This window comes from Elaeis guineensis, chromosome 6, assembly GCF_000442705.2.
Source record: "Elaeis guineensis isolate ETL-2024a chromosome 6, EG11, whole genome shotgun sequence".
In the NCBI taxonomy this organism is placed as follows: domain Eukaryota; kingdom Viridiplantae; phylum Streptophyta; class Magnoliopsida; order Arecales; family Arecaceae; genus Elaeis; species Elaeis guineensis.
Genome location: NC_025998.2, coordinates 18,850,952 through 18,876,671, shown reverse-complemented (window position 1 = coordinate 18,876,671; position 25,720 = coordinate 18,850,952). Strand labels below are relative to the sequence as shown.

General features: G+C 37.5%; 3 protein-coding genes and 1 pseudogene across 4 annotated transcripts; 2 read left to right on the top strand and 2 right to left on the bottom strand.

Moving 5' to 3' along the window:
• The first annotated feature begins 1,080 nt into the window (after nt 1-1,080).
• On the top strand, nt 1,081-3,417 carry LOC140858514 (uncharacterized). Its single transcript, XM_073259315.1, has 3 exons — nt 1,081-1,233; nt 1,370-1,445; nt 2,245-3,417. The coding sequence occupies exons 1-3, from the start codon at nt 1,195-1,197 to the stop codon at nt 3,276-3,278; spliced, it is 1,149 nt and encodes a 382-aa protein (XP_073115416.1). The 5' UTR covers nt 1,081-1,194; the 3' UTR covers nt 3,279-3,417.
• A 4,326-nt stretch (nt 3,418-7,743) lies between these two features.
• LOC140858513 (uncharacterized) overlaps nt 7,744-25,720 on the bottom strand; it is a 33,256-nt pseudogene continuing 15,279 nt past the window's right edge.
• Nucleotides 14,852-15,894, top strand: LOC140858865 (uncharacterized). The gene has a single exon (XM_073260145.1). It carries the CDS (start codon nt 15,237-15,239, stop codon nt 15,696-15,698), a length of 462 nt encoding a protein of 153 aa, XP_073116246.1. The 5' UTR covers nt 14,852-15,236; the 3' UTR covers nt 15,699-15,894.
• On the bottom strand, nt 23,390-25,176 carry LOC140858516 (bidirectional sugar transporter SWEET2a-like). 2 transcript variants are annotated; one of them, XM_073259317.1, is made up of 6 exons: nt 24,799-25,176; nt 24,693-24,729; nt 24,390-24,606; nt 24,150-24,308; nt 23,911-24,029; nt 23,390-23,754 (listed from the first exon to the last, which is right to left on the bottom strand). In XM_073259317.1, exons 3-6 carry the CDS (start codon nt 24,513-24,515, stop codon nt 23,583-23,585), a joined length of 576 nt encoding a protein of 191 aa, XP_073115418.1. In that variant the 5' UTR covers nt 24,516-24,606; nt 24,693-24,729; nt 24,799-25,176; the 3' UTR covers nt 23,390-23,582. The 2 variants fall into 2 exon arrangements, with proteins under 2 accessions (XP_073115418.1, XP_073115417.1); XM_073259316.1 differs by having other exon boundaries at nt 24,693-25,176.

Below are 25,720 nucleotides of genomic sequence, written 5' to 3'. Positions count from 1 at the left end.
GTTACAAGCTACATGCATACGTACGTAAAACTAGAAAATTATTTCCTTATGACTTTTTTTTTTTTCCGAACCAATTCCCAGTGTTGGAAGTTGGAACCAGTCTGAGGTCTTATCATGGCACATGAAATGTCAACTAGGATATTCCGCACATCCCAGCAGTAATTCTTCTCTTTCTTCCTTTTTTTTTTTTTTTTTTTTTTTTTTACAGCTAAAAATTAAGTTCTCATTACGGAGAGATATCAGATGGAACATTCTCCTCTATTGATGCCTTTGGGCTTTGCCTCCATTTTTCAAACTTCATCAACCAATCAGCTGGCTTCTTTATCTTTTCTATGCGCAACCACAAACTTAATAAATTTATGTTCTTTTAATGAATCACTTGGTAGATTGTATACTATATATTACACAAAAATCCAAAGCCAAATCCACCAAGATTTAAGCAACATAAAGCAAAAATCTGAGCATCTTTGTGTTCGCTCCATGCACATTCATTAATCTCAACTAAAGGGACATTCCTACACTTAAACCAAACTCATATACTTAAACTAGCAACAAAAAATTATAGGCTTCAGTGAAATCATAATGGGGTAAGAGTCTACTGAGTAGGTAGATAGAAGAGAATACTAAGTATACTTGCTTTTTCTTTTTTTCTTTTTTTTTTTTTTTACTCTTATTACCAGTTTTATCATCTCGCGTTAAAACTGGGGGCTTTTTTTTTTTTTTTTTTTTTTTTTTGCTCTTATACTAGTTTTATCATCTCGCGTTAAACTGGGGGCAGCCACGGTGACAAAAGGACGGGCTATGCGTGGAAGGAGGGGAAGGAGGGGCCCTTGTCACGTCGCTGTTGGTCCTTTACTGATTATATTTTACTGGATTTAAACGTCAAATCACATCACCTTTCTCTCTCTTCAGAATCACCTGCTCCTTTTCTTTGGCCGTTGGATGGCTTTTCAGGGCCAGAGTCTAGCAGGCCCTCCGGTATATATTGAGGAGCGAACCCATGTGAGGGGTTTAATGAGGGAGATAGAATCTATTGAAGGAGAAGGCCCTTATTGCAGCCAAACCTCTTCATCATCACCACCACCAGCACCCCCTTTCTACTAGTAGTAGTTGTGCCTTGGTCTCTCTCTCTCTCTCTCACCTGCTCTATTATATTTTTTAGTTTTCTCAGCAGCCGCATCAACAGCAGTGGAAATGACTAAACATGAAGACTTTAAGCTCCTCAAGATACAGGTATCACCTCCTTGCCTCCTGCCCCTCTCTCTCTCTCTCTCTCTCAAAAGTCTCCTTGGTGTGTCTTTGAGTAAAGGGGAAGGGATGTAAAGGGTGCTGTTTTGTTTTGTTTGTTCTTGTATGTTGCTTCTTGTAGACATTCATCCTCAAAGTGAACATACACTGTGATGGGTGTAAGCAGGAGGTGAAGAAGCTTCTTCAAAGGATTGAAGGTACATTCTTATCCACATAGCTGGCAATTCAAGGAAGAAAAAAAGAGAGATTTTTAAATTTGTGTTCTATGTCAAGGTATGAAATATGTGGGGGCTGTACGGATAAGTGGTTGAAAGATTCATAAAGGCTCTATCCAGTTTATTCAATTTTGTTTGACTCTATCTCACTGTTAATGGTATAAATATGCATAAAAGTTCCTTGTAAGCGTAGCTAGCAGAGTGAGGGATTTAGATGCTATCTCTCATTTTGAACAGTTTTCTTTTTTTTTTTTTTAAAAAAAAATCTGGTGGGAAGGAAAGTGCTGAGGATGGATGGAAATCTTGTCCCACCTATCCTGTGAACTAGTCGATAGATTCATCAACACACATGAAGGTTTTCTTTCTTTTCTGCCTCTTGGGTGCAGGGCCTTGGTTTGTGCTGATGCCTAATAATCCATGAAGAATTTAAAATGTGGAGCCGTTATGAACAAAGACACATTCTGCTCCTAAGAATCCTTTTTTCTTTCCCTCATATATTGGAAGCCATTTTCCTCCATGAAATCAGTTAAAGTGATGTGTAAAAGTGGCGGGGAATAATTTTTTTATTGTTTTCTCGCGCACTTTGGTCATTTCCCCTGCTCAAAACTTTGTAACCAAAAACTATAGATTCTGGTTTTTCTTTCTTTAACCTTCTTGGTCTTAGCCAAACAATATTAGTGACATGCACCAGAGGAAACACTCTGGAAGCTATGTTTCTGCTTCTGTATGACCATCTTGTTTAGCTTGATCACACATATGATCCCTTTGCCATCTCATTCAGGAGTCTATACAGTTAGCATAGATGCAGAGCAACAGAAGGTCGCAGTCTCAGGGAATGTGGACTCCAAGACCCTGATTAAGAAGCTGGCCAAGTCAGGCAAGCATGCAGAGCTCTGGACTCAGAAGCCCAACAACCAGAGCCACAAGCCCAACCAGCAGCACCAAGCTGCCCAATCCCTTAAAGATGGCAAGAAGAACAACAAAGGCCAGCCAAACCAGGCCCTCATTCAAGGTCTCAAAGCCTTCAAGAACCAGCATGGAAAGCTTGATTCATTCAGCTCCGATGATGAGGACTACGATGATGATGAGGAGGAGGAGGAGGATGAGCCTCAGCTACTTGGAAATAAGATGAATCAATTCAATATACTGAGGCAGGCAAACAATGCAGCAGCAGTAGCAGCAGCTAGTGTTAGGGAAAATGGCAATGCAGGTAATGGCAACAATGGAGCTGGAAAGAAGATAGGAAACTCCAACCAGAATATGGGGCTCAAGGGCCCAAATGGGCCAGACTTGAAGGTCTTAAACGGTGCACTCCCCAACAACAAGATGGGCAATGTTGCCCACTTTGCTGGTGGCAACTTTAATGCAGGGGAAGGCAAGAGGGTGAGTGACATCAATGGCTTCATGGGCATGGGAGGCCTCCAAAGGGTTGGTGGGAACAATGGGTTAGGGTTCCACCAAGCACAGCAGCAGCCAGGGAGCACCTTCCCCTCAGGCTTCCCATCAACTGGTGGTGGTGGGCTTGGAGGGGCCCACCAGGCAGCCATGATGGGGAACCTGCAGGCTTATCAGAACCATCCATCATCCATGATGATGAACTTGAGAGGGCTCAACAACAGCAACAACGTGCTGATGAATGAAAGCAGATACATGCAGCCCCAGATGATGTATAATAGAGCTCCACAAGTCCTACCCTACACTGGTTATTACTATCCCTACTACCCAAGCCCTTATCCCAATCACCAGTCAGAGACTGCTGACTATGGTGCCCATCTTTTCAGTGATGAGAACACCAGTAGCTGTGCTGTGATGTAAAAGATGAGAGGTCCACTGGGATCAGGGGGTGTGAGGTGTGTGATAAACAAAGTACTGGGTACTTCTGGTTGGTTTACCTTTTCTTTTTCTGTCATTAACTCTTGCTCTAAATGGTTCATATGGTGCTATTTGACACTGATGGCAGCCTGGGATATCTATTTCAAGCAGCTATTAATAGTTTATATTGCTACATCTGTCTTTGCTTGCACTGGCTGGCTCTGTTTTTTGGGTTTTGGACTCTGTGCTTGTGGGCTTCCAAGCTCGAATTATCATGCCCATGTGACACTGATGTGTAAATATATAAATAGTATATTTAGTGGTTGTACATAAGAAAGAGGGCTGGTCAACTAGGGTTTACTGGCAGATTTTGTCTCTTGCCTTTTGTACAAGAGATATCATGACAGGGGAGTAGCTTGCAGCATCCCATGTGACACAGTAGTTTAGGAACTTTGGAGAACTGATATAAAATTTTCCTGGTGGATGAGATGGTAAACCCTGAGGACCAAACTGGATAGGTTAATAATAAAAGTACTGAAACAGGCATATCTGCATTGTGCTAGAGTTATTGAATCTCCTCACAAGTCTTCTCACATGATTATTGTTTAGTAGCTGTCCTAGTTTGTTAAATGGAGTATGGTCAACAAAGTTATGCAATTTGAGTCAGAGTGTGTTTTATTTGATTGATCTTTTCTTTCTTAACTAATATTGATGATTTTGTAATCAAAATCACATTCCTTCATTGTTTCGGATCTCAAAAAATTTCGATTTCCAAAAATAAGATTCTCTTGCAGATTCTGCTTGATTTTTTAGAAGTTCAAAACGAGAACAAATTTTTCTAAATTTTGAATCTGGGATAGGGAAAGTTTTGTTAACTTGAATGAGTTGACAAAAATTTTGTTGTTGTCTGGCTGCTCCACAGTAGTAAACTATTGTTTCTTATGCAATGCAAAATTTAACCCACCATAACATACCATGTTAGGAGATAGACCTTAAGCCCGATGAATCCTTGGCTTGGAGCCTTAGACTATTGTTATCAAGGTTTGAGACTCTAGTGAGACGGTAGGTATTCTGCCTATTCTATTCCGTATCTATATTAAAATGAGATCGAAATAGAATTATAATTTTAAAATTCATTCATATAGAGAAAGAAGAAGAAAAAAAAGAAAAGAAGATTAAAAAAATAAAAAAAAAATTAAGAAAAAAAAAAAGATAGAAAAGAAGAGAAAGATGAAAAATATTTATTGAAATGTATGATCCGGAGGTGGAGAATAGAAAGGGACAATGAAATATATCGTCCTATAGAGGTATTGGGATATTTTCTTCTTATGAAATTTAAAATTTCGATTGTTATCTTAGATTTGCCGGTGTATGATGAAGAACTTTAGCCGAACAAACTAATGTGTTCATAGCTTTGTTAGGGTGCTTGACATGCAGATTTCACTTTGCCCGTAATTTTTCATACGTCTAAAACAAGGACAGTTACAGTGACCTCACAGCTGCCAAACAAGCATCTTCACAAGGTTTTAGCCTGGGAATTGATGGTTCCAAGGACAGCTAATAGGTGCCGAGGAATAGTCTTGAATACATCCATAAATAGGAGGGGGGGGGGGAGAGAGAGGATGGTAATAGTAGTCACTAGTTTAGCTTCCCTAAAGCTTAAGCCCTCCAATCTAGCTTGCTAGGTGACTATTGCTCATGTCAGAGATGCTAGCACTGCTCTCCAAAGCTCACACCATTTGGAGGGGTCGAGAAGCTCGCCATCACATGACATCTTCTGTGAAGCCTGAACATGTTCATCTGCTCTCTTGTTTGAGACTTTAAACATGGATAAAGGAATTCACCATCATATATAAAGCTTGTTTTCTACTTAATTTTGACCTTTCTTTTCCCTCTCAATTTTGAAGGAATGTCAAATCGGTGGCTCGCGCTCCTGCAGGAAAGCTGGGTGGATAATTTGGATATATTCTAGATAAATTATCCACAAAAATATATCTACCCTTCGTGGAAAGATATTAAATGTCACAGTTCTCATAAAAAAGAAAATATACTCAACGAAACTGAAAAACAATTTAGTTCTTGATTTTTCTCATGAGCTAATCTGAAGGAATAATTAAAAATCGAAAAATCATGGCTTTAGTGGATAAAGGGATGACAAGAACATGCCAAGGAAACAAACTCACAGAAAATGATGGTGCATTACAAGTGATCAATGCCACTGCTTTGCTCAGTCACCTAAAAATTCACTGGCTGAAAGCTAGGTGGTATCTACCCCTTTCCTACCCCCACACCTATGATAAAAGAAATCCAAGGAGGGACACAAAGACTGACCACCCATGCTCATGCGACACACACATCGGTCCTCCCATTTTTGGACGGTAGAAAGGAGGAGGAGATAGGGACATGAAGTCCAAACAAAATAGTAGTAGTAGACCAAACAAAAGCTGGATTAACTGATAAAAGAAGCACGTCCAAAGCGCTACCAACTACAAAACCTCTTTGCTAGCCCCTCGCTTTTGGTACAAGTGAAATGATACGAGGACGGAAAAGTGTGAGAATTTAGGTGGTGTTTTTTAGAGGAATCACAGTTGCCTGGTGGCCAGAGGCCCATCGCCTTTTGACTTCCGCTTCCGCGCACGGAGCGTCGTAGCTGGAGCACGCGGGCCTGGTTTCAGGTCCCACGCACCAAATCCACATTATATCTGATGCCTCTGGTACTCATTTATCTTGGTCTCACATTATGATGGCCATAGCCAAAGCCAGAGCAGTTGGTGATGTTGGTGTTATGACTGGCTCACTTGTAGAGATTATATTTGTTGGACCATTCATAGAACCTGATATAGGATTTTTATCTGGGGTACATCAGGCCTTTCAAGATAGGGGTACAAACCTATTCAGATTGCTGATAACATGGGGGGCCGCACCACTAAAGATTGGGTCTGCATCAATAAAATTCATGAAGATATGGGACATGGGCAGCTAGCAACATGCTGTCAATGTGGTGTCACCCTATTAATGCAAAGCTTAGTATTCATGTTTCATGATGGCAATGGATAATAGATTAAAAGAGGAATTCATCGGAGCAACATTGAAATCACTTCTATTATCAGGAAGGCATCATCTGCTGTACAAAATTTAGTTTCTAGCATTTATAATGTCGCATGCATCTTGTCCCTTACAGACAGACACTCCCGGACCTGCCCTTGATAAGTTCCATTGCTCAAATGATTATCTCATATAATAGTTTAATTGTTTAAAACAAGGTTAAATCCCAATCCAGTCTAAATTTATCCTACCACCTCCCAGTTCTTAACCTATCCAACCAATCAGGATCAAACTGTACGTATCTCGACCAAAAATCTACAAATTTCACAGCAACTGACCAAATCCAGCTTAAAAGACCTCATTATAGATATACTTGACCAACTTTGGTTTCTTATCAAAAAAAAATCAAAGCATCAAAATTGGTCAACTCACTCTTCTACATGTTCGCCTCATGCTCTCGAAAAAGTCCCCAATCCTATCAAATGAAGCCAAAAGAAGGATTACTTGTCAATATTGTTTAATTCTAGCTTCCAATCCAATTAAAAAACACTATTGTGCGTGCTTTCTCATAATAATTGTAGGATCTATAGATGCCTGTAAAGTTTAGTGAAAAGCAAGCAAGGTTCCCTTCCCCCAGCCGAGCTCACTGTCACCTGAGCCGGTCTTCGTTTCCTTCTACCACACTGGCCGGGTGGGGACACGAGAATCGAGGACGACTGTTCGGTAGATCCATGGGAGCAGTCAGTGTCAACAGCCTTCTTTGGTTAACATTAGGCAGCTGCCTTCCTTGGTTAACCAGGCCCCGCGCCTCTGCTTTTTTTTACCCCCGGGGTGAGAGAGAGAGAGAGATTTGGGAAGTGGAAACAGAGAGAAATGGAGAGGGGAGTGGTTTTTGATATTTGGTGGCCCAGACACAGGCCAGGCCTTCATCTGTTTGGGCTGGTGCAGCCACCTGACAACCCTAGTATGTTAGCTCATGCTAGTATGTTAGCTCATCTCCATGTAGAGTTCAACTCAAGCCGAAAGTTTCCAAACCTAAGCCTAAATTGGCTCTGCACCTGACCCAACCTGACTCACTGATCCCCCGGCCTATACAGTCTTGGGCATAATTTTATGCAGTGTTTATGGTCAAGGAATTTAAAGGCAAGTACCTCACCTCAATTGTCGCAGTGGGTAACTCACCAGAAACAGCTGACATACCATTTCATCCCAAGTCACGGTGGAAGGTGTTTGGAAATCTGAAGTGACTCAGATATTCAGGTATCTCAGCCATACACTGACGACATACAAAGATATCAGTCGATGTTGTTAAATCAAGAATTACCATTGCAGGTATTAACACTATTAAATAGTTAGATAACTCATAGAAAGATAAGCCAACCCCAAATAATTGAGAAAAGAAGGGACAATAATGGTTATAATTCATAATACAATAATAGAAAATAAATACAAAATCTCGACCATTGTTTTGGAATTATATAGGCCAACAAAAGCAATACCAGCTCCATCCATTTTTTCGCTGTGGTATATGCACTCTTCTAGTCAATTAAAAAAAAAGGGCAAAGTATCCCTTGGTTCATGACATGTTACCAACCAAAAAGTGCAGTTCATAGCCTCCCTCGATGCATGACAATCATGATACTCCTAAAAACCATAAAAAGCCATAAATGGAGGGGGAGAAGCATGATAGGCCAGAAGAGTCCTCGTAAAAAAGAGGTATAATTGTGGAACCCGCCACATTTAAAAATAACACTCAAGCATGAGTCATCAAATAGCCTGAAAAATACGAACATCGAATGAGTCTTCAAACAGACTTTGATAACCCTAAAACTTCTATAGAATAAAATAAAAAAGCCACTTAAACTTTAACTTTTTCAAATCAGATATGAGGTTGGCTAAATAGCATAACCCTAACCTTTCAAAGTATTATGATAATGCGTCGACTTCCGCATTATTAACATTGGCTGCATTGGGAGGGTTCCTTTTCCCCTGCAATCTAGGAAAGAAGTAGTTTGATTGCTTTAAAGGGGAATGGATCTCTCCAACTAGTCCACTTCAAGAGGGAACTGGCCTCTTTCATCGAAGGGAACCAACCTCCAATTGGTCCGGTTCAATGGGTAACCTCCTTTTATCACTTTGCAAAGAAGAAGACAGATTTTTCAGCTCTTACTCCCTACCATATCAAATAGGGGGCACCTTTCCTCTCGAAGTGGACCAATTGACGGTCAATTCCCCTAGACATAAACAAAACTTCTTTTCCAGACTGCATTGTGAAGGGACATAACATGCACAGCTAATCCTTGCAACTAAGCATTTCCATCACCAAAATTACCCAAGATTAAACAACATGTCTCCATCAAGTCATATGAATAAGAAGACTATCATGTCCTTCAACATTGCAGGACAGGCTGAATGAGTATCTAAAATATCAATTCTGTAAATATTCCTAGAACACAAGGTACTGCTTGAAGACATGTATGATGAAAAAAATCGTACGTAATATCTACCACAACTCTATCGAGTGATAATATGCATTTATGGCCAAGCAGTGATTATGAACAGAATATCAAGAGGAATCAAACACCATGAATATCCACAGAAATTTGTATTAATTCAAACATGATCTCAATATCAGAACTTCAGTCCTAAGCAATAAGCTCCTTCCTAAGTATATATAAGTTTTAACACATAGATTTGTCAAAAATTTTACTTCCTGTTACTAAGGGTAGATTGTGTCTGGACTAAACGAGTAAGCACAAGTCTTTAATCCTAACTCCTAAGTAACATAAAAATGGTAAGAAGAGAGATTGCTAACAAGCATAGTGCCTCACCATGTTCTGAAGTATTGTGCATTTCATATATTTTAGTGCTCAGCACAGAATGCATGTTTTGGTAATATCATGTCAAAATCAGCGGGCATTAGCATCAAAAGATGCATGACATCAGCACATTGTACGCTACAGGATAGATCAGTAAACCACCAAAATGGGTGGACATGTTCTGGGCTTAGAAAATACATAATAATTTTGGACACATTATATGCTACAAATTCTCAGGATATGCATTGCTTCATGACTAGTTTCTAGGAAGTGTCACAGAAAAGTACAAATCATATCAAAAACACCAATCTACATGGTAATGACAAAGCAACATTACTACAGAAAGAGAAGTATTGATTGCACAAGAGGTACATGATCCCTCTAGCTAGAAAATAAAAGGGCTTCTCAGTGATCAGGAAGTATTTTCATTTGTGATATAATACAGTACAAACCAATACATCCAATAAGACACATCCAAGGACCTTCCTAAACCTTTTGTAGGAAGCATGGACATCAAGTTTTGACCATTGCGACTGACAGCGGGATCTAGAAAGAAGGCCTCATTGCCACCTAAGGAGACATCTAGAAAATAATAAACACAGAGAACATATGAAAAGGAGCGGATTTGGTTTGAATACCCAACTGAATGTGCATGGCATTATGTTGTTTGCACAAGGCTAGCAACCATGCAGCCTATATTGCTGAGGGTGCGCTATCCATAGTTGTGCACCAACCTACAGGCTAACTACCAAGATGAATGGAAAAGGAGATTGTACACTTCTAATGAGGGTAAGCAAATCCTTTTCCATATTCATCTTTTCTACTTTCTTTGATGCTAAAGCTGTGATGGATTGGTTGCAGAGATTCAAGATGACTATGTAGGTTACTGGATTCCAAGTGAGACAAAACTTGGGCAGATAGGTTGATAGATTACCTAATAATCAGTAGTCTAGTTCAGTGATGTCAAAAGTGCCAAAAGATGCGCCTCAGGCACTCAGGCGAGGTGCCAAAAGAGATCATTGCCTCTTGATGCTTCAAGCGATGCCCCTTCACTCAAGCGCACACCTTTAGCGCCTTTTAGGGTTTTTCTCTATAAGACGAGGCGCTTGTCTTTGGCACCTCAGTGAACTTTACGATGATTTTTTTTTAACGATTGAAAAATGTAAAAAAACTAAAAGGTCATCCATTCAACTTCTCAACTCTATTACTAACAGGGAGTGATCAATTAATATAGCAAAGTTAGTCTTGAAGAGATAGAGGCAGATTCAGATGAGATAGAAGAAGATGTTGAAAGATATAAATCCAATGGAGGAGAAGATGAAAGTGATGACAACTATATAAGTGAAACTGAATCTAATGATTCCATTGATAAACTTTAGGCTTTACAGCTGTTTATTTTTTTGTTTCATTTATATAATTCCACTTTAGGACTATTTATGTTTTCTATTTTATTTATGAGACTCCATTGATGAACTTCAGAATATATTTTCATTATTAAATAAATAATAAATTAAATTAATAATATATTTGCATTATTATATTTTAAAAAAAATTAATAAATATTATATAAAATTATAAAAGATTGCAGATAAATTCAGATATTCAAATACGAACCGAATAGTTATCTACTCATATTCATATCTATTTTTTTTTAACAAATATGAATACTGATTCGGATATGAAAATAATTTCAGATAGATATTATCTACACCACTTCCATCTTCTATTGATGCATCATTGAAGACTACAAATTAGACACTTTTCTAAATGTCAAGCATCTGATGAAGCTCAAGTAAATAACAAGGATAAATAATGAAGAATAAATAGACTCTTATTGTCTTTATCTAACCATACATTTATCGAATGCCAATTTTATAACATAATACTAGATTGACAAATGAATTAAAAATATATTTGATTAAAAGGGATTGTACTGTGAAATAAAAATAAAAATCCTAATAATTTTATCATTTGATTGAAAGATGTCTCATTTTTATTCTGATTTTATGAAAAAAAAAGACCCTAATCTTTCATCTAATTTATACTCAGTTGGAGTATACGAACATTACAATTCATGAGAAAGTTTTTTTTTTTAAAAAAAAAAATCCTAATCTTCCATCCAATTTATACTTAGTGGGAGTATATGAACATTACAATTCATTCAATTCCAAACTAAATATAACCTAAAGTACTCCATCTCCAGATTTAACTTGTTGGGAAATGTGACAGGTTGACATAAAGAGAAAAAAAATACATGTTGCACGGGAAGCCATGCTGACTTGACCCAGTACGGGGTCAGTGTCAAATAATCCTTATTTGCTCGTGAGCTTAATTGAGATCATAACTTATTAAGCAACAACTCGGTCTACTTAGTGCTGATTAGTGAGAGCAACCTTACACATGATCAATAGAGGTAACCTGTTAAGTGGCAACAAATAACCTAAATAAAAAGAATAGCACAAGGCATCCTATAATAGAGATAGAAATAGTAAATAGGAAACTGAAAATTTCCCCCATCCAATTGGCTAGATGTACATCCTGAGCAGCAAAAGAAATTCTCATACTTTTTTCTCCTGAATCAAAATTCCCAACCACCAATAGATTTCTGCATCAGTATAAGCAGACGACTGATACACCCAAGAGATACTACCCTTAGGAGTATACCACATGGCCGACCTACAAATTACCATCACCGTAAATTATTTTGCATCTACCTTATGGCTGAAGCCACCATGAACAGCTTTACATTACCGCACTGGATAAAAAAGGTAAAATACTAGAGTGCAATGCACTGGGGGGGAATACACAGGTGAAATACATGAATGTCACGTATCTGAAGAATATGTAGTCGAGCACCGCAAGTAAACAAATATAACAAAGATGTGCCAAAAAAGAAACATATATAACAAAGAATTAGACTGCACTATATTAGTCATTTAACTGAACCTGAATAAATATATATGGAACTGCCTGAATCATTCACTGGATGTCAATATTATGGTACAAAAATATATGTATATGGCTCCCGGACCGGTGGCTTCATTCCCTAATTCTCCAAACATGTCCTTGTCTAATGCAATATATCTGCTTATAGTATCAGAAGGACGAGAATCTAGCTCTCAATGCAAGATTGTATGATTGTTGCAGCTCAAACCACTATCATACATAAAAGTGAGGAACATTCCATTAGGAGAAATACAACTTAAAAAGGGTGTATTAGCCCTATGATTTAGAAAAGATAAAGTTCTTGAGGAAAGAAAAATATCACATCTGTGTTCTATAATAGCAGCATGGACCGACCAAGCTCACAAAAATTTTTGCAAGATCACCAACACAACAAGCTCTAGCTCTTAAAGGTACTGTGATTCTGTGAAGGAGTGTCATTGAGACTCCCAGATCCCTGAAAAGAAATGCATATGCTGCATGCTTAAATGGGGCCTTCCAATAATGCTACCATAGTTAACTTCTGCGATTACTCAATGCACCATACTCATTCAATATTAACAACAGAACTAAACATGCAAAGCATCTAGCTGCATAAAATGAAACTTGGAAAATAATGAGATGAGAAAACACATCAAATACATCAAAGAAGTTAAACATTATAAAATCACAGACAGTGACACTTAATTCAAAATCCTATAATCAACAATAGACTGACAATGAAAATGATAGAGGATCAATTACAAGTTGAAGAGCTTTATGACAAATCTGGCACCTTTTCTTTCTTCTGGTATGTGATCTGAAAAATAAATAAATAAAATTACTATTACTGAAATAATTTTTGTGAGTTGTCTATGAGCAATGAAAATTTTAACCTAATTTTATTCATGGTTTCAAACTTTTCTTTCCAACATAACATATTTAAACCAACATTCAATAATGAAATTGTAACAACCCAAGACCTCATCTCAAACGCCTAGCTAGAAGGTGTTATCTGGTTCCTTAGCCTTATACAAGTACCTAAGATCTGCCCCATGCATAGACAATTTGAAAACTCCTCCCATTTAAGCCCTGGCATCTAGCTAAGTGTCCAAATCCATTCAAATCCAATCATAAATACCACCAACCCATGGTTGACCCAAACAAGGCCATGCTGCAGCATCCCCTAATCCACATAGACTATGGGCTGGATCTACTATAATACCATTTATGACAACCTAGGACTTCACCCCCAAAAAAGTTAACCGAAAGATGTTGTTTGGATTTCTTGGCCTCATATAAGCATCCAAAATCTATCTAGTACACCGCATGGTCTTTGAATGGCCTAGCCATCGCATGGCACTCAGTTTCATCTTTATCATGATATTTGTATTTTTTAGGATCTTAATTTTAGATATAAAAAAATATATAACCAAATGATTTCGGGCATTGCTATAAGCGCGATAACTTTTGTGGATATATGGTTTTTGATAAATGGACACGGCAGTATGTGATCAGCAGCGGTTCTTAGCATTGAAGGGTTTTCAATCATAGATTTCGACATCAACTTGTGATAGGAGACGAGTTCTATGCATTTGAGGCCACAAGCACGTAGAAATTAAAATATCCTCAAAGTCCGTTCACAAGCACCTGGTAATTAATGAACAAGCAGCCATGCACGTAGGCCCACATGCTATTTATCCAAGCATCGGCCACGTAGTCAACAGTCTTTATTGGCGTTGGTTGTGTGTGAGTGTCTTCAGAATACTTTCGTATTTTAAATATTGTGAAAGCCTGCAGCTTTATAGCCGTGTACACCGTTGGCCAATTTTGTCACCATAGCTATGGATATTTATTTGATAGAATATGTCCCTTTTGAAAAGTACTCCGTAATAGCTTCTTATCAACTTCTGTGCAGTTAAGTTGACAAATGGCATGTGAATCTCCTAGGAAAAAAAGTGACATTGATGACTTTTGTGCCTTCTATTGTGCTATTCAGCATGGTGAAGAGAACTGTGCCTTCTATTGTGCCATTCAGCATAGTGAAGAGAACAATGACACGCTACGCATCAGCTGTTTTATTTTTCTGGAGTGAGATGCTTGTTATTCTCAAGCATTTCTCAGTTAAGTTGGCTAGTGGTGATTAGCGCGTTGCCTGATTATGCGACTGAGATGATACATTTGACGATCCGCTGGTGTACCGTTAGCCAAGTTTTGCGAGTACTTTAGACCCCATTTTACAACAAAAGCAACCTAAACAATTTTCAATGTAGCATACCATATTATGAGGGTTATGATGTTATACCTGCATCATGACTGGCAGATCAAGGGGGTCTAACTCCAGGCTAGGCTCGGGGAGGAGCTTATATTTATTTATGATACACCTATTATTATATTTAAGAAGATGAAATTTGGCTTCGTGTTATCGTGGGTCCATCCCTCGGTAGCATGACCATGTTATGTTTCGAATTTGGGGCGGGATATTTTATGGTATCAGAGCGATAGGTTTAATCAAGGATAGAACTTAAAACCTAACAGTGAGTAGTTAGGTTATGCATAGTTAGATTCTGACTTAAATTATTAACTGTACTGCAACTCTGTTATAAAATAATGTAATAATGTTGGCATTTGACTAGGAAGCGATGAGCGATAGGGAGGACGAGACCTTGGCAAATATGGCTGCTAGGATAAGAGGAGCAAGATTGGCATTGCGGGGAGCTGCCAATCAACCAGTTGAGCGGGCTCCTGACGCACTTGCCACTCAGGCGGACATTGCTGGTGTATGTCAAGTGGTGGCTCAGCTTATCCAGCAGCAGACATAAACTGCTCCTCGACCGACATTATCTATGGAGTCATACTACGAGAGATTCAAAAGGCTTAACCCACCTCTATTTGAGGGTGGATCTGATCCTATGGCTGCAGAGACATGGATTCGAGAGATGGAAAAGATGTTTGATGCCCTACAATACCCTGAGAATGTGAAGGTCCGATTAGCCGTTCCTATGTTAAAAGGGAATGCTGAGTTTTGGTGGACTGCAATAAAAGCTGCCTATGGGAATAATGATGATCAACTCACTTGGAAAGAATTCAAAGAGATATTTTATGATCAGTACTTTCCGGGGACAATGAGATTGGTAAAAAAAATGAGTTTCTAGCCTTAAAGCAAAAGGATGATATGACGGTGTTAGAATATGCTAACAAATTTAATGAGCTAGGCCGCTTCTGCCCTCAGCTTATGGAGTTCGAAAGGAGTAAAGCTAACAGATTCGAACAAGGTCTAAGATATGGAATTCGATCCCGTCTGTCTTCTCATTTTTTCAATAACTACAAGGACGTACTGGAGCGAGTTTTGAAAGTGGAGTCTGAATTGAAAAGAGCAGATCTAGAAAGAGGAGATAGGAAGAGACCGAGATCAGCAGAAAATCTAAAGGATCATCAGAAAAATTTTAAAAATAATAACTCTGATAAGAAGAAAGAATCTACATCCTGCTCCTATTGTGGAAAAAATCACAATGAACCTTGTCTCAAGAGGATAGGAGCATGCTTCTTATGTGGTGAGAAAGGACATATGGCTCGTGATTGTCCGAATAAGAAAAGAGATGACTCTAGACCTAACAAACCAGTTGATCAAAAATAGAAAGAAAATGCACGAGTGTTTACTTTAAACCAGCAAGAGGCCAATGCAAGTGATCAAGTGGTGACAGATATTATCCCAGTCAATTCTATTCATGCTCGTGTGCTATTCGATTCTGGCTCTTCTCACTCTTTTATATCTCTCAAGTTTGCTACTTCTTTGAATTGTGTGCCTAAGAAACTAAATGAACCATTATATGTTAGCACACCTTTTAAAAATATTGTTGTTGCTAATATTATTTTTAAGAATTACATAATCCAAATAGAAGAAAAAGAACTAGCAGCAGATTTGATTCAGCTAAATTTGTATGATTTTGACATTATTCTTGGGATGAACTGGTTATCTTCGTACCATGCACATATTGATTGTTTTAGAAAAAGAGTGGTATTTCAAATTTCGGACGAACCGTAATTCTTCTTTCAAGGCAAAATTCATAATACAGAACCCAAACAATCTTTGGGTATTATCTCAATCATGAACGTAAGAAAAGCTTTGAGGAAAGGATGCAAAGCATTTTTGGCCCATGTAGTAGACGCAGAGAAGGAAAAAATAAAGTTGGATGATATTCCAATTGTCAAAGAATTTTCTGATATTTTTTCAGATGAACTACCCGGACTGCCCCCAGAGCATGAGGTTGAATTTAAAATTGATATCACCCCAGGAACAGGACCTATATCAAACCTCTTTATCGGATGGCTCCTGTAGAATTACGAGAATTAAAGGATCAACTACAAGAATTTTTGAATAAAAAGTTTGTCCGATCAAGTATATCACCCTGGGGAGCTCCTGTGTTATTTGTGAAAAAAAAAGATGGGAGCATACGTTTATGCATTGACTATCGGGAGTTGAACAAGGTAACCATAAAGAATAAATATCCTCTTCCTCGAATAGATGACTTATTTGATCAACTTCAGGGTGCACAAATTTTCTTCAAAATTGACTTACGATCAGGCTATCATCAACTAAGAATTAGAGATGAAGATGTACCTAAGACTGCATTTAGAATCAGGTATGGCCATTATGAATTTTTAGTAATGCCTTTTGGACTAACCAATGCACCGACTGCTTTTATGGATATGATGAACAGGATTTTCAAGCCGTATTTGGATCAATTCATTGTTGTTTTTATTGATGATATCCTAGTTTATTCTAAAAATATAGAGGAATATGAGAGATATATAAGGATCATGTTTCAGACCTTAAGAGAAGAGAAGCTCTTCACCAAGCTTAACAAGTGTGAGTTCTGGTTGGATAGTGTAGTCTTCCTCAGCAATGTAATATCTAAAGAAGGAATCTCAATCGATCCAAAGAAGATAGAAGCCGTGGTGAATTGGTCTCGTCCGACTAATGTGACGGAAGTTAGAAGCTTCTTAGGCTTGGTTGGTTATTATAGAAGATTCGTCGAGGGATTTTCTCAAATTGCAATTCCTTTAACCCGCTTAACTAAGAAACGAATAAAATTTGAATGGAGCAGTGAATGTAAGCAGAGTTTTCAAGATCTGAAGCAACGATTGATATCTGCCCCATAAGGGAGGACGAGCCCTATAAGAACCCCCCTCGTCTCCTCTAAGAAAGGACACAACAGTCACCGACGATCGCTGGAGTTCTTCTTTGATCTTTTCGATTGAAGCCGCGGCCCCTCGACTCGTGCTCCCCGCGATTTCACATCGGTGGGGGTCATCGGAGGCTGTGGTAAGTTCTTCCTCCTCTTCCTCCCTTCTCTCTCTTCTTTTTCGTGCTGGTGGGCATGACTGCCGGCGACAGGAGTCGCCGAATTTCGTCCGAAAAGGGAAGCCCTGTTCGGCCTCTCCCTTTTCCTGATTTTTAAGGCGTCGACGATCACGCCGACCGTCGGCTCTGGCCTCTCCGAACTCGGGAGGGTCATCCCTTGCCGCCGGCCACCATCGGGCAAAGTACGATCGTGAACGGTCGGTCAAAGACAAGGGAACCTCTAGGTCCCCTGTTTCGGCCAAAGAAGGCCACGGGAAAAAGAAAAGGAAAAAGAAAAGAAAAGGAAAAAGAAAAAGAAAAGATAAGAAAAAAAATATATAATAATAATAATAATAATAAATGATAATAATACACATGAGAGAAAGTTTCTCTCATCCCTCTCTAAAGTTTTTCAATCTCTAAGAAGCCCTATGGATCCCCTATTAGGCCATCTTCTCCACTCCTAGGGACCTATGACCTTAAATCGGTTTAGAGCCGAAGGGAGAGATTTATTGGACTGATCATCAAATCGGTCATCTCCTTATATTATGTAATTTTATTAAATATATGACATAAAATTTATTAATGATTTAATATTTTAAATAGGACTGTCCGATTCTTTTAAGAAAGATTAAAAGGTCCAAGACGATCGAGGTAAGTGGATCTTACGCTCCTTATTTATTTCTAAATCTTCATGATTTTCATGCATATAATCTCTTATTGATGAAGTCATATTTTTCATAAAATAGGGATCAGTATAGGTGATATGAAAAAGCATATTTTATTATGAGCATTGGCTTCATGAATATGTCTTATGAAAATAGCATAATTATGAAGCATGAATTTTATTGTTTTTCCATCTATATATATGTATGCTTTAAGAAAAAGATATAATGATTTCAAAGGCTCTCAAATGGCTACGAATGAATCCCTTCGGGAAGATCGACATCCGGAGCTAGCATCCACACGAAACATGGCCCTGCCAGCGGGTATAAAGTTGGCACATGAATTAAGAACTCTGTCGATTAAGAAACATGACCCTGTCATAGGTATAATAGTGACCTTAGCACGAATATCTGTGAGCAATGTTTTGAAACATGACATGAATACATGAAGAAAATGATTTACGATTCATGATTGTGAAATATATATGATTTATGCATGCATGATGAGCTTATAACTTGTTTTATTATATGCTCTATGAAATATTTATTTTTACAATAATTGTTATTTGCTAAATGATGCATTATCATAAAAAACTTATGCTTGATCCGATAAGGAAGCGAAAGTCTACTTACTGAGCTGGTGTAGCTCATATTCTTTTTGTTTTCTTTTTCATGTACAGAGAAATAAGGCTAGGACTGATGGAAAGGGAATCCAGACTTAAGGATCAGCAAAGCAAGTTTAAAAATTTTGTACTAGAAATTCAGTTTATGTTTATGGATTGTAGTCATTATGAATTTTAAGGCTTGGATTATTTCATCTTTGGATTTAGATGCTCTGAACCAGTTTTGGTTTAATTAAATATTTGAATTGAACTTTATTATTATATTTATTTATGATACATCTGTTATTATATTTAAGAAGATGAATTTTGGCTTCGTGTTATTATGGATCCATCCCTCAGTAGCATGATCGTGTTATATCTCGGATTTGAGATGTGACAATTATCTTCGAAAGTCCCGACCATCTCACGAGCACGAGTTGTAGGCTCAGCTTCCCTGCAAGATACAACATACTTGATCTACACCAATGGCGCTAGCATGCCGGTAGTTCTGAGGAACTCGTACGAGAAAACCTTTAGATTTTTTTTTTTGGTACAGATTGTCCACTAAAAGATGGTAAAAGAGATGCTGGAAAATTAATGTTGGGTATGTCTCCCTTACTCCTCTGGGAGAGGACAGATGGATCGCTCTTAATACAAAGAAGTGAAGACATCAATCTAACAATCAAAACAGTTAAAAACATAATAAAAAGAATACTGTCAGTAAAGAACCATTTAGAAAATTAAAACCTAATTGAAAATGGATAAAAAATAATAATAATAATAAAACACAGGCCCTTAAGCCTGGATTACCCAAGTCCAAACCTGTTCTTGCATGTTAATTACAAGGTTTCCTTATCAATCTTCCAAGCTTCCAATGGGCTCGAGTCCCCGCCCTTTTAGATGGAGGTTTTAGAAAAGGTCTCTATACCATATGGGACTAAACTTTGTGAGAGAGATCAAGAGAGAGACAAGATTCTCCCAAAAAAGGACTTGAAAAGTGTTGAAAATCTTTGAATCTGCCATGAAAATTTGGAAGGAAATTTCAAAATAGCAAACACTATATAACACTACAAAGCCAACAAAAATACTTATGAGCAAAGAATAAGCATCACTAATAAAGGGGCATCACAAACATGGTTTTAATTAAAAGTTCATAACCAAAGCCTGCACTTTCTTTCATTCTCTTTCTAAATTTCTCTTGAAGAACAATGTGCTCTATCCACCACCTCCTCTGCTCCTATTGCCCTGCACCTTCATTGTCAGTGACAAAACCCCACTCCATGCCCTTTGGAATGATCCCCCACCCCCTACAACCTCAATGTCACTGCATCACGATAATCACTGCCACCAACACCATTACCAATCTTATTATCACCATTGCTGCCATCAACAAAATCACCAGTATGCAATCACCACCATTATTACCTAAATGACTGCCATAATCACCATCATCAATGTTACCATAACCACCAAGCATTAGGACCATCTTTGTGCCCCATCACTATAGCTGCTACAACCACAATCATCATCACTAACATGACCACAACCACCGTCACCAGCACGACCATCATCACATCCACTACCACCATAAAGAACCACTAGCACCACCATCAGCACCACCACTACAACAATCACCGCTACCATAGCTAGTCACCATTGCCATCACTATACTGCTTTCATCATGATCTTGGAGGAGATGATTGTGATGAGGAACAGTGGTGAGAACAAAAAACTCTCTCTTCTAAAGTTTGATCGGACTTAAAAGAAAGCCCTAAGAAGCAGAGATTGATACATCTTTTAAATCACATGCAATAGTCTTCAGTTCTTATAGTCAAATAATGGGACTTCTTATTTTGTAGGATTAGATTTCTTTTTTATTTTAGGTTTATTAGTTTGCTTTCCTTTTTAAATTAATCCAATAGCCTAGGATATTTGGTTCACCTTAGAGCCATATCCTTATTCTTGTTGGACAAGTAATTGGTGCCTATAAATATATAGTGCCCTAAAGGCCACAATCTCCAGCAATGAATTAGTCAAATTAAGTAGCCTAAAGGCTTTGGGAGATTTTGATCCCCTTGGAGTGATCAAATTCTTATTCATTCTCTCTTTTTTATTTTCTCATCCTTTTAGTTCAAAATATTCTTGATACAGACTTAGGTTCCTTTCAGCTTGGTACCAAGGCAGCGATCCTACCCATATTCAATGCCCTACAACATGATTTTAAGGAGTTACTCTCAACAATAATATGATGGTCATACAAAGATAGCGGGCATAGCCATAAACAGAAGTAATTAGTGGAGAAGGATTTATAAAGTTGACCAACGCAGTAGTAGAAGCTGGATGGTTGCCTTCAAACTTAAAGCTTTACTCTAAATCCAAAGAAGGGTTTCTCAACAAAGAAGGAGATTGAGGATCTGATAAAAAAATGTCATTGATCCTAAAGGGCAAAGACAAATAAAAAGATGTTGAAGTAAAAGTTACTTGCACGACTTCAACGAAGGAATTACTTGCCTAACGTTCCATAGCAGATGTAATGTTTGTGGAGAAAAGGTGTGAAAGTACTCTTTGGGTTCTCAAAATGGCGTTTAGCTGAAAAGCAGAACAACCCACTTCGTTTAAAGTGCTGCAAGTTTATAATAATCAACTGGAACATCTAGTTACTACGAAGCTTTCTCCTTCAGAAACATCTTAAATTATATTAATAAAAAGATAGTGAAGAGAATAGCATCAAAGAGAATGGAGAAGGGAGACGTACAACACAAACTTCACATCTTGAGGCATTTGGTTCTTGCACCTGCAGATCCTTTTGTTGGATGCAACTGGAAGAGTTGATGTCAATAGCACAAGGCTAGAAGATAACCAAAAAATTCTACATTTTCTAGAGTTTTGAAATGCTCGAAATTGTCATGGACAATGATTAAAGCAAACTGCACCTGGTGTAGGACAAAATGGATCCTAATTCTTAGAGACTAATGTTCTTTTCTGCATATAACTTCCTGAAACAAAATTTAGCCTTCTTTAAATTTTTTTTTTTTTTTTAAATTGTGTTCAATATGTTCGGTAATCATTCTTTGTCATGCATGGTGCATGAATTTGGCTGACTGGAGAATTTTACCAACATTGATCAACTTGAACTATTTCTTGTCGAATATGAAGACAAAAGTAGTTACAAGTTTCGAATCAGGCAATGTAGCTGGAATGAAGCGATAGATTGCCACCTCAAGGGGCGTACAGAGAAGAAGCCTTTAAGATAGCTCTCAAGTTGAGAATCTACACAGCATGCACTAGTTCTTGAGTATCCAAAAAATAAAGCAGAACTGTTTCATTTCTATGGAATTTGCTAGATGGCAAAGCAAGGATATTTTGGAGAAAACTTCATGTTATAATAGAGGAAATTGAATGCTTCAAGCATGAAGGTAGGGTTGGCATCCCCACTTGTCCTAAATAAATGCCTAATTATTACAAGAGGAATAATGAGTAGGGAACAAAATAAGCAAATAACAAGTCACAACATGCGAACAAGAGGTTAGACACATGGCTCACTTAGAAGAGGTTCAAAAGATTCCATCAGCTCCAATGAAGAATAAGGGAATGAGATACTGCTAATATCTCGAATGCTGATGCTGGTTGTTGATAAAAGGCTAGTAACTTGGTAGTGATGGTTAAAACCATGAATTTGACTTTATAGGCGAAGATTGATCCGTTTAAACTTTCTAAAGAATGATTCTCCTTCATCAAGAAAAATTTCTAGAGGATTTCAAGCTAGACAAGAGGGTCCTAGTCAACCTATAACTTAAATTCAGTAAAATGCATGCAAAAATTTGTATACTATTAAGTAGAGATCTAGAAGGGAGATCAGGAAGAGAGGGGGGGAGGGGGTACAAGGACCAAATCTGGCCAAAAGAGGCCCTTTCTTTTCATAACAAACCATGTAGCATGCTTCTAGTGGCCAGCCTAAATGTCCTTTTACAGCCTTTTTTCACGGCATAAACTAGAGTCTGCACAACCAAGTAATCTATCCATATGGATGCCTAAAATATTTCTTGAAATGCAAAATCCAGAAGTCCACAAAATCTTACATAGAAAACAGCTAAAATAATAATAATAATAGTAATAATAAATCAAATCTTAATGACTTGATGACTTGCCTGACCATATATCCCTAAAGTCGGATTTTACCAGACCAATTTTAATTAAAATAGGAGTCTAATACAAACCCTAAGAGTTTCCTAAACAAAAGATCAGAAAATAAAATATAATTCACAATATAACATGTTTCTTCCATATCATTATGTCAGCATTTAAAGAACAAACACAACTACAAATGCAAAAGCAATGCACATCAAACTTCCTGTCAGCACCATCATGGCCCTTGTTTTCAGGAACAATACTTCTATTCTTTGTAGCATCATGTATGTGCATGTTTTTGAACCCTTTTACACCAGGTGACATTTTATAATTTGGTTATAGAGAAATAGTGACAATTTCCACTAACAGAAACAGATAAAAATAGAACACAATGAATATACATGTATGGAAACCAAAACATATGCATGTAAGATTTATAAAAATGAAATGAAACTATAAATAAATTTATAGATGAAGCAGTTAGAGAACTCAACAACAATAAAAAAAGTATATTACTGTTCTCTGTCATTCAGTTCAAAGCTATTCGAGCACATTCTTGCTTCATATCATTCAAAAATGACTAGCTTGGTTAACAAACCAGGAACTCATTCCAATATAATTGAAGAATCTACTAAAGCATGGATGTCTGATGCCCCATATGAATGGTGCACATATACAAGAAAAAATTTACAGGAATTGACATCAAGATATAGACTGGTGGTACACAACTTTGATATATTTAAACCACACCTGAATATATAATACATGATTCCCAAAGAAAATTATGAAAGAATTACAAAGAAACAATGCTTTGTACACTCGACCTTTTTGAGAGCAGAGTCATCCATGTGACCCAAGCAATGGAAGCCTAGATTCTTCACTTGGTTTCCTGCAATAGTATGCATATAGCAACAATTGTATGACTCCCAAGACTGTTCCAATCCCATTTGGAACCTGGAATTCACATTTAAGCCTATAAGGAATTAATTTACAAAATTACAAAAAAAAAAAAAAATGCTGAGAACACTATCTTCTATTGTATTAGGACTCTAATTAGTGAAAAATAAATAATAGCACCAGTAAAATGATAATATTTAGCAGTATACTTACATATACGAAAAGTCATGCAACAGCAACCCATATGCAAAGAATGATACACTCATTAAGAAGGTTGCCAGTGATAGACAGAAAGGCATGAACTCAACACTTCTTGTCCGTATCACCAAATTCTGATGAACAAAGCATGAAAAGAAGCCTAAACATTACCACTAATCTATGAACACTGGATGTGATGAGGTTATGACATTTCACACATAAATTCCATCCCAAAGAACTAGGAGAAAACATACAATAATGAATAAAGGGGATGCAAACATCGAAATGAGAGAAGCGACACTAAGATATCCAACAAAAGTTTGCCGTGATTGGTGGTCGAACAACTCAAGGCTGACATATATGATGAGAGAAAAAACACACAGAACTGCTATCAGCAATCCAGACATCTTCAGCTGCACAACAAATCAGAGGAAAATAATAAATGACATAAACATGATACAAGCGGATCCAAACAACAAAGGGGATGAAGTTACCCTTCTTGTAGTATCTGCATATATAATGAAGAGGGTCACATAGACCAGCTGACAAACAGCGCCTATGGAATTGACTGTGGCAACCAAGATTACGCCATAGGACACGAATGGCAGACCATACCACATGCAGATCAAGCAATTCAAGAGGGAGTACACATAGGGTAACCCTGAGAATTGCTCTGTTGATTTGTTTCTGACAATTCTTTTGAACGTAGGTCTGAAAGAAATCAAATATAAAGAGATGTGTCGATGACATGGTTCTGTATGGTGGAACCAAGAAAGGAATGTCAAGGGTGGACTTACATCGGTGAGGCAAACAACACAAATGCAAAGAGGTTCCCTGCAGACATAATGAAGATGATTTCATAAATGTGGTCATCATAATAACATCAAAAAGGAAAGAGCTTACCACTATGTTATGTTCATTTACTAACAGGCTAGGGAAGGGCTTATTGGAGATACAGCATTTGCATCTATTGCCAAACATGATCAACCAGCTGATAGCACATAGTATTGGAGATCACATGCACAATGGCACCTTATTTTTGTAAAATATTATTCATCAAAAAATCACCATCCCATCATAAGATGACTTTATTTGCCTCATGACTGCGAAGAAAACAAAATGAAAAAGAGAGGATTGCCGTCCAATAAACCAAAATGAAAAAAAAAAAGGATTGCTAGATCAATAATCATGCTTATCAATGATAGAATGATTTATAAAACTCAAGATGATTCTCCCTTTTTTTTTTTAATTCATCTCTTTTTTTTTCACTGATTCTCAATCTCCACCACCTTTCTTCTCTCTGTTACTAATAAAAACACTCAATTATAAGATAGACATAAAACTGTCTTGATAAAACGGTTCATATCGTTTATTTTTCAACTGATAGAAAAAATGATGAATCAGCATAAAAATTATCGTATTGTAAGATAATTTTATTTTGATGATTTTATTTTAAATAATATTTTGATAATAATTTTAAAAAAAATATTTTGATAATTTTTTTTAAAATTAATACTAAATCGATAGAAAACCCGACAAAACCAGAGCCATATCACTGTTATATCACCGTTTTCGGTAATCAATGACTCTGACAACTGAGCCAGTTGGCACCCACAAAACGATAACTTTTAATATCCTTAAAATGATGAAAATTGTGGGGTCCATAATTTCTGCAGATTCCCCATGTCAATATCCTCACATCCCATCAACAACCTTTTATTTCACGAATAAGCTTACCCTCATCCATAGCCAGAATGTAACCAGTTTGGTTAATGATTGAACCGCACATAGTTGAATGCATCAAAAAAAAAAAAAACTATTTAAA

Coding starts and splice junctions, on each gene's coding strand:
- LOC140858514 (XM_073259315.1), top strand. CDS start 1,195: ATGACTAAACATGAAGACTTTAAGCTCCTCAAGATACAG. Junction 1,234..1,369: donor TTAAGCTCCTCAAGATACAG/GTATCACCTCCT, acceptor TGCTTCTTGTAG/ACATTCATCCTCAAAGTGAA. Junction 1,446..2,244: donor GCTTCTTCAAAGGATTGAAG/GTACATTCTTAT, acceptor CATCTCATTCAG/GAGTCTATACAGTTAGCATA.
- LOC140858865 (XM_073260145.1), top strand. CDS start 15,237: ATGACGGTGTTAGAATATGCTAACAAATTTAATGAGCTAGGCCGCTTC.
- LOC140858516 (XM_073259316.1), bottom strand. CDS start 24,739: ATGTCTGCAGGGAACCTCTTTGCATTTGTGTTGTTTGCCTCACCGAT. Junction 24,607..24,692: donor GTGTTGTTTGCCTCACCGAT/GTAAGTCCACCC, acceptor GATTTCTTTCAG/ACCTACGTTCAAAAGAATTG. Junction 23,755..23,910: donor TTGCATGACTTTTCGTATAT/GTAAGTATACTG, acceptor TGTGAATTCCAG/GTTCCAAATGGGATTGGAAC.